This window comes from Leptonychotes weddellii, chromosome 13 (assembly GCF_054177405.1).
Source record: "Leptonychotes weddellii isolate Sample4059 chromosome 13, ASM5417740v2, whole genome shotgun sequence".
Classification (NCBI taxonomy): Eukaryota; Metazoa; Chordata; class Mammalia; order Carnivora; family Phocidae; genus Leptonychotes; species Leptonychotes weddellii.
Window position 1 is genome coordinate 9,750,835 of NC_138381.1, and position 18,452 is coordinate 9,769,286.

Here is an 18,452-nt window from a genome sequence, read left to right on the forward strand (position 1 = left end):
ATTTGCTCCAATATACCTTCTGCCCCTTTCTCTCTTTCTTCTTCTTCTGGGATCCCAATTATTCTAATATTGTTTTGTCTTATGGTATCACTTATCTCTCGAATTCTGCCCTTGTGATCCAGTAGTTGCTCATCTCTCTTTTTCTCAGCTTCTTTATTTTCCATCATTTGGTCTTCCATATCACTAAATCTCTCTTCTGCCTCATTTATCCTAGCAGTTAGAGCCTCCATTTTTTAGTGCACCTCATTAATAGCCTTTTTGATTTTGACTTGGTTAGATTTTAGATCTTTTATTTCTCCAGAAAGGGTTTCTCTAATATCTTCCATGCTTTTTTCAAGCCCACCTAGAATCTTTAAAATCATCATTCTGAACTCTAGTTCTGACATCTTACTAATGTCCATATTGATTGGTCCCTGGCATTCGATACTGTGTCTTGTTCTTTTTTTTGAGGTGATTTTTTCCATCTTCTCATTTTGTCCAGAGGAGAATAGATGAATGAGAGAACAAAATGCTAACAGGGTAACAACAACCCCAGAAAAATATGCACTAAACAAATCAGAAGACACCTGAAACCGGGAAAAAGAAATGGAAAGAAAGAAAAAAAAAAAAAGAATATGATCAAATATGATCAGGCTGGTGAATAGATCAGTGCCACACACTAGATTTTGGGTGTATTTTGGTCTGTTAGGAGAAAGTGCCTCCCCAAATTTTATTTATTTATTTATTTTTTAAAGATTGTATTTATTTATCTGATAGAGAGAGTGAGAGAGCACAAGCAGGGGGGAACAGTAGAGGGAGAGGGAGAAGCAGGCTCCCTGCCAAGCAGAGAGCCTGATGCGGGGCTCGATCCCAGGACCCTGGGATCATGACCTGAGGTGAAGGTAGATGCCTAATCATCTGAGCCGCCCAGGCACCCTCCAAAATTTTAAAGAAAGAAAAACTTATGTACAAAAATAAGGGTAAATACAATGAAGGGATGGAATATGACTGTAATGATGAAAATTATAAAAGATTTTATAAAAGGAATTGATAAGAAGTTGGTTGAAAAAAGAAAAGGATTTAAAAAAAAAGGGGGGGAGAGAATGTGATCAGGCAGGAGACTAGAACAAAGCCATATACTAGAGATTTAGGGTATATTTTGGTCTGTTAGAAGAAACTGTACCCCAAAATTTTAAAGAGAGAACAACTTATATATATACCAAAAATAAGGTTAACTACTATGAAGGGATAGAATATGACTCTAAAAATGAAAAATAAAAAGGATTTTTAAAAAAGGGATTGGTAAGATATTTGTTGAGTAAGGTTAAAAGAAAAATTAAAAAAAAAATAGAAAAAGAAAAAAAGAAAATTAAAAAAATAACTGATAAAAAATAAATAAATAAATAAATAAATAAAATAAAAAAATAACTTTGAAAGACTAAAGAATCAGGGGGAAAATAGCCATGGATTCTATGTGCAGTATTCCCCTAGCGCTGGCGTCTGCCACTCTCATTGATTGGTAAACTTGGTCTTGGCTGGCTGTTCTTGCTGATCTTCTGGGGGAGGGGCCTGTTGCCATGGTTCCCAAATGTCTTTGCCAGAGGTGGAATTGCCCTGCCTTTGCCGGGTCCAGGCTAAGTAATCTGCTCGGGTTTGCTCTCTGGAGCTTTTGTTCCCTGCCAGCTTTTCGTACAGCTTTGCAGGACAAGAGTGAAAATGGTAGCCTCCCAGTCTCGCCCCAGAGGAGCCAAGAACTCAGGGCCCCCACTCCTCAGTGAGCTCCAGAGAAAAGCAATCAATCACTCCTGTCTTCGTGGTCTCCAGCTGCACTCCGTGCTCACCTGGCCTGTGACCGAACATTTCTATCTCTGGCACCCGACCCTGTATGGAGTTTCCAAACCCAGCATATCCCTGCGGTGGCTCCCACGCTGCTCCTCCCTGGGGAGGAAGGGGAGTGTCCCTGGATCTGCCTCTTGTTGGGTCCCTGCTGGAGGACCAGTAGCCCGACTGTACCCCGGATCATGGTTTATGGCAACCCTGAGCTGAGAGCCCGCACCTCGGCTCCATTTCTGTAGCCGGCTTCCCCACTCCAATACCTGGGAGTTCTGCCGCACTCAGGCAGCCCCAGTCTTTCTGTGACTCCGAGGGTCCTGAGACCACACTGTCCCGTGAGGGTTCCACCCCCCCGCTTAGCTACTGGAGCAATGTCCATCAGCGGAGCAGACTTCTGAAAGTTCCGATTTTGTGCTCCGCGGCTCTATCATTTGCCAGTAGTGGCCGATGGAGGCCCCCTCCCCCACCTTCTATCCTCCCAAATATCGCCTCGGATTCACTTCTCCGCACGTCCTACCTTACAGAAAGTGGTCGCTTTTCTGTTCAGAGAGTTGTTGCTATTCTTTTCTTCACTCTCCTGTTGAGTTTGTAGGTGTTCAGAATCGTTTGATCCCTATCTAGCTGAATTCCTGGGACCAGATGAAATTTAGGTCTCCTACTCCTCCTCCATCTTGCCGGCAGTGCCCTTTTCAGTTAATTCTAATTTGAATAAGGTGAGTAAGTCATTTCCTAGAAATTGAGGGACTGAATCAACCAAGTTATTGTTTACTTTACACTTAGGTAAAGAACAAGGGATTCTCTTCATGCATAATAAAAATTTTAAAGTAGAAAAGTATAACCACCTCCAGCATAAAATAATAGTTTTGTTATGTTTGCTCATGTTTTAAAATAATAATTATTACTACAATTGTCAAATAAAGTGTTTTTGCATAGCAGCTGAAATGCTTTAATATTTTAACCAGTTCATATGAATCGAGTACTATGTGATTCTGTGATACTATGTTATAAATGTTTTAAATTTTGCATTGATTCTACACACACACACACACACACACACACACATACACACACACACAATAGACTGTATGACTTTAAATTTTTTTCCATTCACTAAGATTTAGGTCTTTAAAAAGTCATGTTTATATTATGCCTTTTTCAATACAAAATTATATTTTCCACACCATTTAGCAGTGGTGCTTACTAAGTATTGCTTTAGATGGTAGAATACATTTATAGCTATTATAGTTATAAAGAATATGTACTGAAAGCAATTGATAATTGGAGAAAGGAACATTTAGATGATATATTTGACTAGATAGTATGTAGCTACTAATACAATATCAGCAAAAAAAAATGTCAAATAGAGTGCAACTGTGTCTTTATTTACTGTAGTAAGCAGTAGCTAAAAAGATTTTCAACAAGTGAAAAACAAAATAATATATGCATAATGGAAATTGAAGACCAAATAAATAATTTTGTAATAAGTTCTTGGGACAGTAGAATGCATTGTTGCTAAGAAGAAAAATATTTTTCCTTTTCTTGTTTCTATGGTGATATATAAATTCAATTTATCAGATATCACTTATGTGATGAGAATAATTAACTGATAGGGTTTCATATTTATCCAAACAATGTTTTTGGGGAAAATGCTTCACTTTGCTATGATTGTGGAAATTCTCACTCTTTACCTACATGGTAACTGGTGATTTTGTCAAACTGCCATGATTTATTTTCTGGATCAAGAAATCTCCAAAAGTGGGATGCCTGGGTGGCTCAGTCAGTGAAGCATCTGACTCTTGATTTTGGCTGAGCTCATGATCTCAGAGTCATGGGATTGAGCTCCACGTCAGGCTCCATGCTTAGTGGGGAGTCTCCTTGAGATTCTCTCTCCCTCTCCCTCTTCCTTTGCCCCTCCCCCCACTAACACTTTCTCTAAGATAAATAAATAAATCTTTTTTAAAAAAAGAAAGAGAAAGAAATCTCCAAAAGTGTACCTTATTCATCATCCTTTGAAGTTTTTACTTTCCTAAATTTGTTGTATATTTTTAGGATTGAAAGTCATTACTTATTGGTTCTATACTATCTGAAAGCTATGAATTCATTAGGATTAAACTGATAATAAAGGAAATTTGTGATGTATATTATATTTTCTAATTGGTGGATCAGTGGTATATCTACATGAATTATAATTTAGTCGTCAACCTGTATAGAATTCACACACACACACACACAGAGCATGAGCCTTGAAATAAATGAAGTGTTCTTTCTACTTGTTTATTTTATTTTATTTTATTTATTTATTTAAGAGAGAGCATGAGCAGTGGGGTAGAGGGAGAAGCAGGCTTCCCACTGAGCAGGGAGCTGGACATGGGGCTTGATCACAACCTGAGCCAAAGGCAGACACCCAACAGACTGAGCCACCCAGGTGCCCCTTTCTATTTGTTTAGACACAATTTTTGTTTGGGTGTATAATGCAACTTTGATTACTTCCAGTCATAAAAATTAAAAATGAATCAGATTCAACTAATTATAAAGATAAAATATACTTAGGATCAATTAAAACCAAATCTACTCTCATAAAACATGATACAGTGATCCAAATCATGGTAATTCCTCAACTCAATTTATATAGATCTAATATCCTAATGCCAAAAAAGATAGTGTAGGAATGATTTGTTATTTGGTGTTGTGAAATAAGAGAGCCCTTGGCTTCGCCCACTGCATCCCATGTGCACTTGACTTTTCAAAGTTTCCTCTATGGCACTCAACTCAAACGTGTGGTTATAGGCTCTGGATTTGAACTTGGGAGTAGAAATTTACAGGACTGGACATACAAGTGTCCACCCATAATAATTCAATTCATTTTTCCTGAACTAAATAAGTTGAATTGAATCTATCAGGTAATTATTAGGAGGTTAGGATTTAACCACTGGGTTAGTGGGAAAGAGAAGGAAGAAATATAATTATTAGTACTATTGGAGATTTAGGTATATCTATGTTTTAATATTTGGAATATCAACATTAAAAAAGGTTAATATTTGAAATCACAAGGAAAAATTAAACTCAGTATGAAAGATTTTAAGTATTTGCTTTAAAATTCATGAGGGGGCTGCCTACTTGGCCCAGTTCAATTAAGTGTCCGGCTCTTGATTTCAGTTCAGGTCATGATCTCAGGGTTGTGAGATGAAGCCCTGTGTGAGCCCTGCGCTCAACCGGGAGTTGGCTTCTCTCTCTCTCTTTCTCTTTCCCTCTGCCACTCTCCCCTGCTCATGCTCTCTCTCTCTCTCTAAAATAAATAAATAAAATCTTTAAAAATAAATAAATAAATAAATAGTGAGCAAATGGCCGAATAATTAATTCAGTACCTAAAACTGTGGATCAAATATCCTAGAAAAATTAAGACTGGGTTAATCAAGCGAAACCAAAACTTGACATATACACAGGAAGGAATAGCTGAATTATACAGGTTATGGAGATTTTTACCCTATTTAACTAGCCTTAATATCTTAACTTGGAAATGGCTTAACTTGGACTGTTGTCTGGAATAATGTTTTTGAAACCTATATGCAAATGAACTTGTCCCTGGGCACATCATATTTCTCCCCAACTCTGACCCTATTCAACTTCTTGTATTCTTTCAGGTTAGGTATTTTTATCTCTTTTATTACTGTGACAAGACTTTATTCCAGTTAATATCTATAACTGGCCTTTGTGACTCCTTTTTTTCATTAGTTTATATAGGCTCACTTTGATCTTCTTCTCTTTTTAAATGGACGTTAATAATTAGTTTTTCACAGAATTACAAAGAAAATTAACAAGAGAAAACATGAAGTGTATATTATGGTTCCAGGAATATAGTTGGGAGTTTTATTAGGGTGCTAGGCTATGTAGCCAAGTAACTACCCACTTGTCAGTAACCTCATACCACAAATATTTAATGAAAGTCACGAGGGTACAATATTGAGTTCCATACAATTGCCAGTGCTTTAAGCTTGATTGAGCTTCTACTGTCTCATAGCTAGAATATCTGATTGCCAAAAGAAGGGAGGGATAAAGACAAGGCCTTTCACTGCTCCATTTCTGAAGTGAAAGCCATCAATTACTTATGAATGGTTAAGAAACTAATCACATAACCCTGCAAAATTGTAGGAATGATATTGATAAACAATAGTATGTCTCCCACAGGGATTAAAAGATGTTAGTTATTTTTATTACTCTCTGATGTCTCCTCCCTGCCATTTCAGTTTACTAATCATCCAGAGGTTAGGGATGGATTATGAAATCCTGAAGAATTAAAGGCAAGCTTTTCTTAGAGCAATGGGGTGAAAGGGAAGATATCATGATAACAATGACAATTCTTTGTGTGGAATCACCGAGTGCTCACTTAGAACCTTTGCCTATAAGTTTTGCAGGTAGCTACCTCAGTATTTCTAAACCTACCTTTGACATGCCGTACACAATCTCTCTTGAAATCCTGTTGGCCATTATGTTTTGTTAGTGCTTTTTCTGTGTTATTTATTGATCCTCTTACTTGTACTACCTCACATTAGTCTGAGTGCTGGGATACATAGGCACCTTGAAGTGAGTGACAGTCATGGGCCCAAGGCAGTAGATCCAGAGAAGCAAAATTTCAATGTCTGGAATTGCAGATGTTTTTAAGCACTGATTATAAGATTCAAAATACTTAATTAAAGGCTAAAATAATATTAAGGTTAAAATAAAACTGATTGAAGTAAAAAAATATATATATCTATAAAATTAAATATAAAGGCAGACATGAAGTTGGGAATTAATATAACCGACAATAGAGATATCCCAAGATATTTCAGCTGAAACAATTCAACAACCTAACATTTCCCAGCATTAATATACTTGCTTTTGTGTTTAAGTAGACAAGGTTTTAAATAGGTTTACACAAATATACAGTACCTTTTTTTTGGAATGAATATTGAGGCAGTGTCTGTAATATTAAAAAATTAGACTTAGAGGTGTAGTCTATAACCTGTCACCAACCACCCATGCTGCTGCTCTAACAGTCATTATAAAGGGACTTGATAAAGGAGGAGTGTTAATACACATTTCAAAGCCTCCATTTTTGTCTTTCGATAAATATATAACTCCTTGAATTAAGAGAGAAAAGAATCTCTAAATACTTCCCCTGTAATAGTTTAACCAATCACAGCCCCAAGAACTGCATTTTACTCTGTTTCACACTGAATTTTTATAAAATTTGCTTGCTTCACACATTTGGATCTTGATATCAAAAGTTAGACATGCTTATTTAAATGGAGAACAAACTGAGGGTTGCTGGAGGGGCGGTGGGTGGGGCACGGACTAGATGGGGGGTGGGTATTAAGGAGGGCACTTGTGATGAACACTGGGTGTTATTGTTAAGTGATGAATGATGAATCTCCAAATTCTACTTCTGAAACCAATACTACACTATATGTTAACTAACTAGAATTTAAACAAAAGCTTAAGAAAATAAATTGACGAAGAGAAATGTTTTATCTTATTTTTAAGTAACATTTTAGAAACCATGATTTTGAGAGTTTTCTTTTTTCCCCTAAGCTTTAGAACTTCCTGACCATTGCAAATTATTAGTCTTTTGATATATCATTTTGACCAAGCCACTCACAGTTTTCTAAAGATGGAGACATTATAATAATTGCCATCTGTTTTTCTCTATGAGAAGCTGACTTAGTTGAGCTTAGTTTTAGCTTTCCACAAGTCTTCCAGAATACATTATATTTTTATAAGTTTTCACAGATGGAATAGTTATCTTTATGTAACCAAGAAGAGGTCATAGAAAAGACAATTCATAATTAGATTCAGTTACAAACTGTATAAGTACATAGATTATTATATTTTTCATCCCTTCAGTCATAATTAGTCTTCTTTGAAACCATAATCGTTCTGAGTCACACTGGGATCATTTTCAGCCTATATGTGTCCATGCAATATCACATATTATTTCAAGCATGACAATATTTATTTGTCATAGTCACATAGCCATGCTTAGAAAAAAAAGATGACATTCAAATCATTTGAAAATACACGTAGAACACATGCATTAGGGGCCATATATCCTACTTTTTTTGCAGTAGTCATTCATAAAGTCTTTTTAATATGTGTGTGTTGTTTGAAGAAATAACAGTAGCTGACTATTTCAAAGTTTAGAAATAAATCATTAGATTTTTCCCATGCACTTATAGGTAGCTATTTTTGTGTAGTTAAAAACACTTAAACAACACAATGTTTCTCAGACAATATCTAGGCATATTAACTCATTTAATTAACTCCATGGGATAGGCACTAGTGTTAAACTCATTTTCCAAATGAGATGAGTAGGTACCCAGAGGTTAAACCTTTGTCAAGTAATATAGCAGTGGCTGGCAAGGCTGGTACAGTCATTCAGTTCTTCCTTGACCCCACACTCCACCAAGCTGCCTGTGAAACAAATTTGTGAGACAAATTTGGGAACAAATTCTCAACAAATTTGGGAGAACAATGCCAGAGGCAGTCAGGAGTGATCTCTTGATCTTCACTATAGTACTAAATAAACTTTTCTATCGTAAAATATTTTAATAATTTATTATATAGTCATGTGTAGACATGTATTAAATATTAACACATGTAACACACATGAGGAAAATTTTAATTCATTTATAATTTGATGCAGACACAATTTCTATCTGCATTGGAGGGCATAGTCTTTCAGGCCTTCTTTTCTGCACTTGTCAACATATTTTTTTCCTAAATTAATGGAATCATTTTCTTTGTATGTATTTCTTTCACCTAACAAAGTGTTACAGCCATATTTCTATATCATTAAATGACTTTAGAGCACCACACTTAATGGCCAAATAACATTATGTTAATATGAATTTTGAAATTTATTTTTATTCACTTGTTTCTTTGTTGACTATGAGAACAATTTTTGGTATCTCTCCAAATGAATAGATTTAAAGTATTCAGGGAATTCCCGGTGTTTTTAAATTATGCAGTAAAACTAAAAGCATGGAGAAATATATGTGGGTTTACCTCCAGGAATAATGAAGTGATATTAGGATACTTCTTTAGATATTAGAAATAAAGTATTGCTTTCTTTTTCTTTTTTTTATTTTTTGTGGGGTCTTTTTGCTTTATTTTTCTATGTTATGTATTTTCACAAGAACATTAAGAAAAAGAAAATTTGCTAAAGAAAATATTTTACAGGTTTGACTGCAATCACACAAGAAAAATAAGTGTAAGAAATACTGTGTTGACATGCAATGTCCAAATTAAAATCATTACTAACATGGCAAAGATATAATGAAGTCCTATACAGATTAATTGCATTGGCAACATGTAATGAAGGATACAGTCCAAAAAGCGTTTTAGGTGAATCTTCAGTACAGATGCTTCTAGTGATTTAGTTTAGAAATAATGAGAAATCACGTTCTGGTAACTTGTGGAAGGTGGAAAAAAGTGGAATACCACATTTTTTTAAAGTGATATTTTGCCAGTGAGTATTTCATCAACTGGAATCTGTCTCTTCTTGTTGGGGAATATTTTCACACTCAGGCTCAATATTGTCAATGCTTAGCACTGAATACAGTGCTCATTAATCCACAGTCCTCTGCACCACTGAGAACAGAGTCCACGATAGCCAGCCCAGGGATGAAATGGCACTTGTCCCCATCTTAGGACATCACACAAGTAGTGAACAGGGAAGTTCCTGCCAAAGTGGGCTTGAGAAGCTCTTGTACAGCCCTCTAACTTTATACTGCTTTAGCTGAAGCACAAGACTTTTAATTCTGCCAGTAAATATGTAAAATATATGTTTAACGAGAGTTTATAAATGGGACAAAGAAATATGTTTTACATTCTACGTCTAGAGAAAGAGTTGGCACATGGTTTATCACAAATTTTGGTCCAGAAATATCGTTTCTTCTCGCTTATGTATGCAAGCTATATCCACACACATTTCTTTCTATATTTCCTATTAGTGGTTCTGAGAAAGCCATTTAGAAGCCTTTATGTATGGTGTCACTCTATGAAGCTGCCAAGTTTCACTTGATTTTTAAAAAGATCACAAATAGGATTGAGTTTCTATATTTATCCCATCCACATTTTCCTAGCTTCAACTTTTCCTCCCCACAGACACCAAATCCATCATTCTGACTTATTCTTCCCTGTTTTTGACCTCAAGAATCTTTAGAACAGGGAGAAAGAGGTGTTCTAAAAGGAGATAATAGAAAACATTTTATTATGTCTAGTTTCAAGACTGGTCCAGACGTTCAAATGCAATTTCCATATATTTAGTTAATTTAAATAAGGTGAACTATCAGTGACAGATGCCATGCACTTTTTTAGACATCTACATGTTTTCTTTCTTCAGTAAAGCACAGTGAATACTCCATGCCCTTAAGATTAGATTTCCGGGGCGCCTGGGTGGCTCAGTCATTAAGCGTCTGCCTTCGGCTCAGGTCATGATCCCAGGGTCCTGGGATTGAGCCCCGCATCAGGCTCCCTGCTCCGCGGGAGGCCTGCTTCCCTCTCCCACTCCCCCTGCTTGTGTTCCTTCTCTCGCTGTGTCTCTCTCTGTCAAATAAATAAATAAAATCTTTAAAAAAAAAAAAAGATTAGATTTCCAATCTTACTTCCACTGGTAAATAACTATTTGCTACTGGACAGGTCACTTAAAATGTCTTAATAGAAATTCCTTCATATGTAAATGTAATGCTTTAGAGAAAATACAATTTTTAATACTAAAATTATATGATCCTATTTGAACACAATATTTTATATTTTATAATACTGTTATTCAAATATTAATATTATTTTGTAATTTTGTGTTAACAGCAATGTCACTTAATTTGTATACATTATATATTTTGAAATATATATTTTCAAGATAGGTAATGAAATATAGTTCACTCTACATTTTATTTAATATTTATAAATATGCCTAGTTACTGGCAATGAGATTAAATCTAAGCAAATTAACATGAGACACAGTATTAGCATTTTTTTCCATATTGAAATCTTATGCAGGTTTTCATCCATACATTCACCTGACTGGAAAATATCAGCAGGATTGGAGATGTAGGGTGGAAATACCACTGCTTGTTTCTCTAGGGCCCATTTCAGACATACTAATTGATAGCATTTTTCCTTATTAGCCCAGACGGTGCCTGAATATTTCTCAGCCTGGCACTGCACACAGCTTGTCAACACTCTTCAATCAGAAGTGGACCATTACTTGAAACATTTTCCCTTCCCCTAAACGTATGATCATTATAGACAATTTGGCATCTAGAAGAGTATAAACAAAGCCATTAATATTTCATAATTCAGACATACCTATTGCTACCATTTCATTCTTGTATTTTTATATTAAGAGGTTCAAATAAAAGGGTACTCCTATCTGTTTTGTTATGATTTAGGATTGTAAAATAACGATAGTTTAACTTTTAGTTTTAAATTTAATTGTAAAATATTTCAATCATGTACTATATCTGAAAAAAAAAATCTAACATATGGTAGAAAAATCACCCAGATTTAATGAGTGTTATTATTTGACATATTTACTTGAGATTGTTTAGAGGGAGAAAAATGAGACATATTTCTAAACCTCAATCTTTAAACCAATTTCTCCTCCTACTAACATGGTAATTACCATAATAAATTTTGTGTATCATTTTTCTTTTCCTAGACTTACTTTACAGAATTTATTATGACAACAGTCTCATATGGCATCATCTTATAATTTTGAAACACTTTATAATTGGTATCATATAGTTCCCTGATCTGAACTTTATTTTTCTATACATATTTTTCAAATTAACCCAATTTATATTTGCCTCACAGTGGACAAATTTGAAAGTTTCTCTAGATATAAACCAGTAAAAAAGAATAGCTGTTAGTTTATAGATTCAACTAATTTTTAAATATAGTAGATTTGGCCAAACTATTCCTCAAAATAATTGTCCAAATTTTCAATTTCATCAGCATTGTATAAGGGTTTTGTTTGTTTTTTTGTGAGTTCTCATGAATAGCTGATATTAAACTATTTAATGATTTTTGTCCACCATATTGATTTTAAAAATACAGAGTAAATTGTATTTTTGTTGTTTTAATTTATAAGTTTTAAACACAAATGAAGAATAAAATAATAGCTATGCAAATGCTCATGACCTAATTTCAAGAATTAATTACCAAGGCTTTGCCTTAATGGTTTTACCTGAGCTCCTACTGTTTCTGAAATGTTTTTAAAAAAATTCTAGACATCATCTTATTTCCAACATCAACATGTTTCAGTATACATGATCAAAAAAATGGTTTTATATAACCACAAAGAAACTTCTATAACTAACAAAATCCACAGTGTTTTTTATCATCTCAAGATATTGAATTATCATATTGGATTTTCACAAATCCATAAAAAATGTAAATATAAAAATAGGTTTGTACAAATTAAGTTCTAGACAACGTCCTTATTTTACACTTGTTCTTTTGTGTTTTAAGTATCTTTTAATCTAAAACAGCATCTTCCCTAAAATCCCTCACTCTTTTTCCTAGATGAATGAAAATATAATCTAAAATTGACACAAATACATTTACCCAACATTATAATTACACTTCACACCACTGTTAGTGATAGTTTTCCATATTTAAGTTTCAAATATTCAACATAAGAATGAAATTCATCTTTAATTCTCACCTCAGTTGAAGTTCTTCATGGCCTTCATTAAGTAAATATATAACAAAGAAAACATCTGCTTGAAGGAACTCAGAGGCACCACAGTGTCCCCATTTATAACAATATGCTTTCTTAATTAGGTGTTTTTAACGACTCTTTCTAACAAGAGTCAAAGACCTAAAATATCTCTTGGCGGTTGTTCAAAAATTTGTGGAGATTGAAAGTGAGATCATATAGAAAGCTCCTAACAGAAACAGGGACTCTGGCTTTTTGGTTGATTATGTAGTATTCAGCTACATTGTAGACCTGACAAAATTATTTTTCTTCATGAGTCCCAAATAAACAAATTCAATTTGGTTATATGGAGTGCTGTGTCAGTGTGGTAAATGCAGAGCTATTCAATTTTCTATAAGGGTGAGAATTACTAGTCATTTCAAAGAGAGTTGGTATGATCAGTATCAGTTAAATGGAAAGTTTTACATGTAAAATTCAGTAGTTGAAGTTTCTCTTTTTCTATTTCAGTAATAGAAGATATCTTTTATCTCCATCTTATATATTATAAACAGCCATTTTTACCCAGGCACTATATTTTTTGTTATTTATTTTCTAAAAATAGGATCATCTCTTTGTTAAGATGAAAAACATTTATTTTCATATCTTTCATAATATAAAATGGTAAATATCTTGCATGGGCTTTCTGTTCACAGAGTGTTTTATAACATCAATATAACTGATAATTAAATCCCCCAGGTTTCAAACTGAATTGTCATTTTGTCTATTTAATACAAGATAAGATACTATAACTTGGGAAATTGGATTAGGAAACTTATTGCTATTTAGAAAAAGGAGAAAGATCACATTTTTTTCCCCTGGCTTGACTGTTGAGTTTTACCAAGATAGAATGGAAGATGTAAGCAGGTTAAATTAAAGAAAAAATCTATCTCAGTGTCAGCTATCAATCAAGGAGATTGCCAGACCAACTTTTCAACCTTCAGGCAGATTTATGGCTACAGATTAAAATGGACAGTGCTTGAGCGGAAGTTTCTAATTATACCATTCAAATTATTGCTGAGCTACAAAATATAACTAATTTAATTGGAAGATAAATTAAATGTGTATTGTTCCATTTTTATGAATGCAAAAGTTGTACCCTGATGTTAGCAATTATGTGAGAAAATGTTATTTTTAAATGTAAAATTTTGTTTTGTTTCTTGTTCTTTAGGAATATGAAAGATATCTAAGACTTAAAAAGATTATAAAGGAACATACAGTTTTGTTTGCAACTACTCTTTCCTCTGAAGAATACCAGTTGGAATCAAAAGAGCAGAATGAATTGTTGCTTATTGCTACCTTTCCTGTTGGGAATTCCTCTCATATGGCCTTGCTTTACAGCAACAGAAATCTCTACAACAGACGAGGTTAAGCACCCAGTGGGTTCTCATTTCAGAGTGAAGCGTGGTTGGATGTGGAACCAGTTTTTTGTACCAGAGGAAATGAATAAGACTAATTATCACATTGGCCAGGTACTGATTTTATGAAAGTGTTACAGGAAATAACATTATGTAAATCTAAATGGTTGGGTTGAGGAAGTTTTAAGGCATTTGATGAATTCTACATTTTCTCAGTGGAACCCTTAGAAAGCTTCAGACATCAGCCTAATTAATTGTTTCAGATTTTCAAGCACCTAAAATATTTGCAAAACTTGAGGAAGAAGAAAAGCTTTGAATTTCAAATTTCACTTTTTTCTCCCATATGAAAATACTGCCCTCATTTATCAACATCTGGAAATTTGATGGTGTTATTTTTGGTAATGGATCAAAGCAACCACACTGAGAATAATAATGTTTACCAACAGTATTTAGCCTGATTTTCTATTATGCTCAGTAGGTGTTGATTTACCCACCATTAATTTTTCATGAAGCAGATTAATACCAAACCTTTTACAGCTAAGTAGCTTCAAGGGTTTGATTATGAAGGATAAAGAATAATTATTTTTACTTTCTTATAAGAATATATATATATATATATTAAATTTCCTTCATGAGATAGAACATTCCTTACTTATGTTTTTGGTTTTTATTACTATTCAATTTTCTTTAAACAGAGGTAATTACAATACCGTGTCCTTTTCTGTAAGGATCTTTCTCTAGACTAATGAACTGAAATAAGTTTAACCACCAATTAACTAGCACTAAAATTTAATTGGGCCAAAGGGTGAAGCACTCAAAATTCATTAACTCCCTTTTCCTAGCTCTTTCAGGAGAGCTGCAGTGTTAGCGTGATGTCCAGATTCTAAAGGAGTTCATCTATCCCATCCAGCAAATGTATATGTGTATATTCAACCAAAGGTTCAGATTAGGATCTTAGGCAAACAGATTTCAAACATTTGTGTATGTATGTGTGCCTGCTTTGAATCACATTTCACATCTTTTTATTCTCTAAGATGACTGCAGGTAAATCAGAGGCAGGATGACACAAATGAGATCCATAGTTAAGTGTCTGCTAGTTGACTGAGTCTCTGTAGCCACATTTACAGTGAACTCTGCAGAGCCCTATAAGCTCTCCCATCAATGAGCGGGGTCACAGACTAACAGAGGCTGGTGACTTTTAGTGAATAAGGCTCTACAGGGAAGTGCATCAGTACAATCAGAGCAGAGACTACCTCCCTGGCTGACTGTCACATTTTCTGGTTTTTGTTTTTGTGCTCCGGGCACATCTCCTGTTGCCTCCTTTCACATCGTGATTGGTTTTCCCTATTTTTTTCATTCTGTAAAAATACTTATGAAAATAATCTAACAGATGTTTTCCCCCGAAACAATGTCATTAGTCTTAAATAACATACAGGTAACTGGTTTAAGAGAGAGTAAGAATGAATATTCAGGTGTTGTAGTTAAAGAGCTGGTAAAACTAAAATGTAGTTGATGTGTCTAGATCACTTTCTTTTTGAACTGTTTATTAACAGAGATTAAATTTGGAAAACACAATTAAGTAAAAAATTAAAGGCATATTGATTTGCTGAATCAATAGTAACTGACTAATTGAAAAAATATTTTTGAATAGAAATACAGAAAATATAATAATACAGATTTCATAAAATTAAAATGTTTTTAACTTATACATTTTGTGACATTAAGAGGCTGATGTTTAAAAAAATAAGTAAATATATATATATATATATATTTTTTTTTTACTTAAATCTGAGTCCTTAAAAAGATCAAGCTCACTGATTCATGAAAATTATACTGTGTATATATACTTGGAATACATTTATTCATTACTAAATTTGATTTATCATCATTCTGATATTGAATCATATTTTCAAACTGTATCAAAATGATATTTGAAAAACATAGCCATACCTTACTTTCATTTGATATACTTATTGGAAAGGACATTTGTTTCCCTAAATTTCTTATTAGTAAGTCATGGAAACTTCCTTTTTATCTTATGAGTAATGAAGAGCTATCAAATTAAAAGAGCTATAACACTTTTATTATCTCTTTATTATTATCCCCAATCTGTTTCTTTCAATGAATAGCAGTGTTATTCAACACATTATTAAAATTATTAAAATTAATTGCTTTAGATATCTTCAGATATTCTACCCAATCACAGAGAAATGTATTAATTAGTCATTTTACCTTGAACTATCAGAACAGTTATGAATTTGTTTAAGATGTATTTCTTTGGTTAGCTTTGTAAATTTTCGGAGAAGCTCTTACTTTGAAGGAGGACATATTCATAAATGATGACTCAAGAAAACTATGGATTCACAATAATTAGGGGATTATGGCATACTTCTTCTTTATATGTAAAAATAATTTAGATATGAAAAACCAACCAACCAATGTTACCTATATCATAATAACCCTTGTTTTTATATATAAAATTCACAATTCTATTAACACTATGAATGAACAAATTTGCTTTTGAAAAATAAAAATAATGAGGGCACAAGAAGAAAAGATGTATTTGAGAATTGAGTTGAATATGTTAGAAAGAGTTAGATCTAATTTGGCAAAACTCAGAGCAGTAGGGTCTCTGGGGTCAGACAGACCTGTTGTCTAAATCTATACAAACCTATACAAAAATCATGACTCTTGTGAAAGTTTTAAAAATTTTCAGTCTCTCTTTCTCGGTATAAATGATTATATCAATAATATATATTTCACGATGTTATGAGGATTAATTGGGAAATCATATACAAAGCAACTTGTAGATTTTATGGCATGTTACAAATGCCAGCAAGGATGGCTGAGGCTCTCATTATCTTCTCAACATGCTCCCTTATTTTCCTGGTAATATTTTCATGTTTCCTATGTGTTTTTAGCCTAGAGATAGAACATCACTGTTTAGATTTATCTAGAATATTATCTTCCCATCTGTCTCTAGATCACAATCTAATACAAATATTTGAGATTATGGTTTTAGTGACCAAGAATGTAATCACAGAGTAAACATGAACCAACTTTGTTGTGCATAATTTATGAAAGGTACTTTGTTTTTCAATTATTATAGTTTCTAATTAGAATAATCCATTTAGAGTAATAAAATTTATATAGTGATTTACATTGAAATTTCAGACTCCTCTGCCTGATGATAGAATTTAATCTTAAGATTAATATTTCACCTGATTTAATATACTATGGGAATTACATGGAGTTATTAACTTGGGGAAAAATTAACAGACATGAAAATAAAATTGTTAAAATTGATTTGTCCATTTAAACATGTCTGGAAACTAAATTATCCCTCTTTGCACTTTCAGCTAAGATCTGATTTAGACAATGGAAACAACTCTTTCCAGTACAAGCTTTTGGGAGCTGGAGCTGGAAGTATTTTTGTCATTGATGAGAGAACAGGTGACATATATGCCGTCCAGAAGCTTGATAGAGAGGAACGATCCCTCTACACTCTAAGAGCCCAGGTAATAGACAGCACTACTGGAAGGGCTGTGGAACCTGAGTCTGAGTTTGTCATCAGAGTTTCGGATATCAATGACAATGAACCAAAATTCCTAGATGAACCTTATGAGGCCATTGTACCAGAGATGTCTCCAGAAGGTATTGCATATTAATTTACATCAAAGATATATTAACAATGACAACAGATTTAAAATTTTGAGCATATGTTTTGGAAGTGAATTATTTAAAGTTCAACACTTGTACTTCCTTCTACAAACATGTTAACTAAAATATTTAAAAAATTAGACTATCATTTAAATTTTGTAAACAATGGTACCATATATAAATACATTATTTGTCTTGTTAAAATACCTCGGTATTCAAGGCAAGAAACAGGGGTTAAACATGTATGCTTTAGGGATGCCTGGGTGGCTCAGTCAGTTAAGCATCTGCCTTCAGCTCAGGTCATGATCCCAGGGTCCTGGGATTGATTCCCTCACTGGGCTCCCTACTCAGCACCGGAGCCTGCTTCTCTCTCTCCCTCTGCCTGCCACTCCCCCTGCTCGTGCTCTCTCCCTCTCTCCTTCTCTCTCTCTCTCTTTCTGATAAATAAATAAATAAATCTTTAAAAAAATTTATGTTTTAGTGATTTATAAAATTCTTCAGCTTATTCACTTAGTAGTTTCCCCATTATAAAAATGCATTTTCCAGGACAAGATATAATTTTGTATCTTAAAAAAGCACATAAGGTCATCCTGAAAAATATGCATGTTTAAGTAGTAGAAGCCAATTTATAAGACACAATTACTCTATGCATCAAAATCATAGACCATAAAGACTAAAAACAAAACAAAGTGGTTGAAAAGCTCTGTGCAACTGTATTTATTTTCAAAGTTCCTTTCCATTCCAATGCTATTTTTATAAATATTTTAAATGTAATGCATCTAGAAGCAAGTGCTTTCCATAAGATATAAGAACTGAATGCATTGAAAATCAGAAATGTCTTTCTAATGGAGAGGAAATTATGGTGTGTCTATGCAAAATTTGTT

At 33.7% G+C, this 18,452-nt stretch overlaps 1 protein-coding gene across 3 annotated transcripts in view; it reads left to right on the top strand.

Annotated features, from left to right (window-relative positions):
- Positions 1–18,452, top strand: part of CDH19 (cadherin 19) — a 235,399-nt gene that overhangs the window by 135,216 nt on the left and 81,731 nt on the right. For all 3 annotated transcript variants that reach the window (XM_081801056.1, XM_031024455.2, XM_006727096.3), the window contains 2 exons: positions 13,722–14,022; positions 17,268–17,562. In XM_081801056.1, coding sequence (XP_081657182.1) covers positions 13,828–14,022; positions 17,268–17,562 — 490 coding nt within the window. In that variant the 5' untranslated portion in view covers positions 13,722–13,827. The remainder of the gene's footprint in view (positions 1–13,721; positions 14,023–17,267; positions 17,563–18,452) is intronic.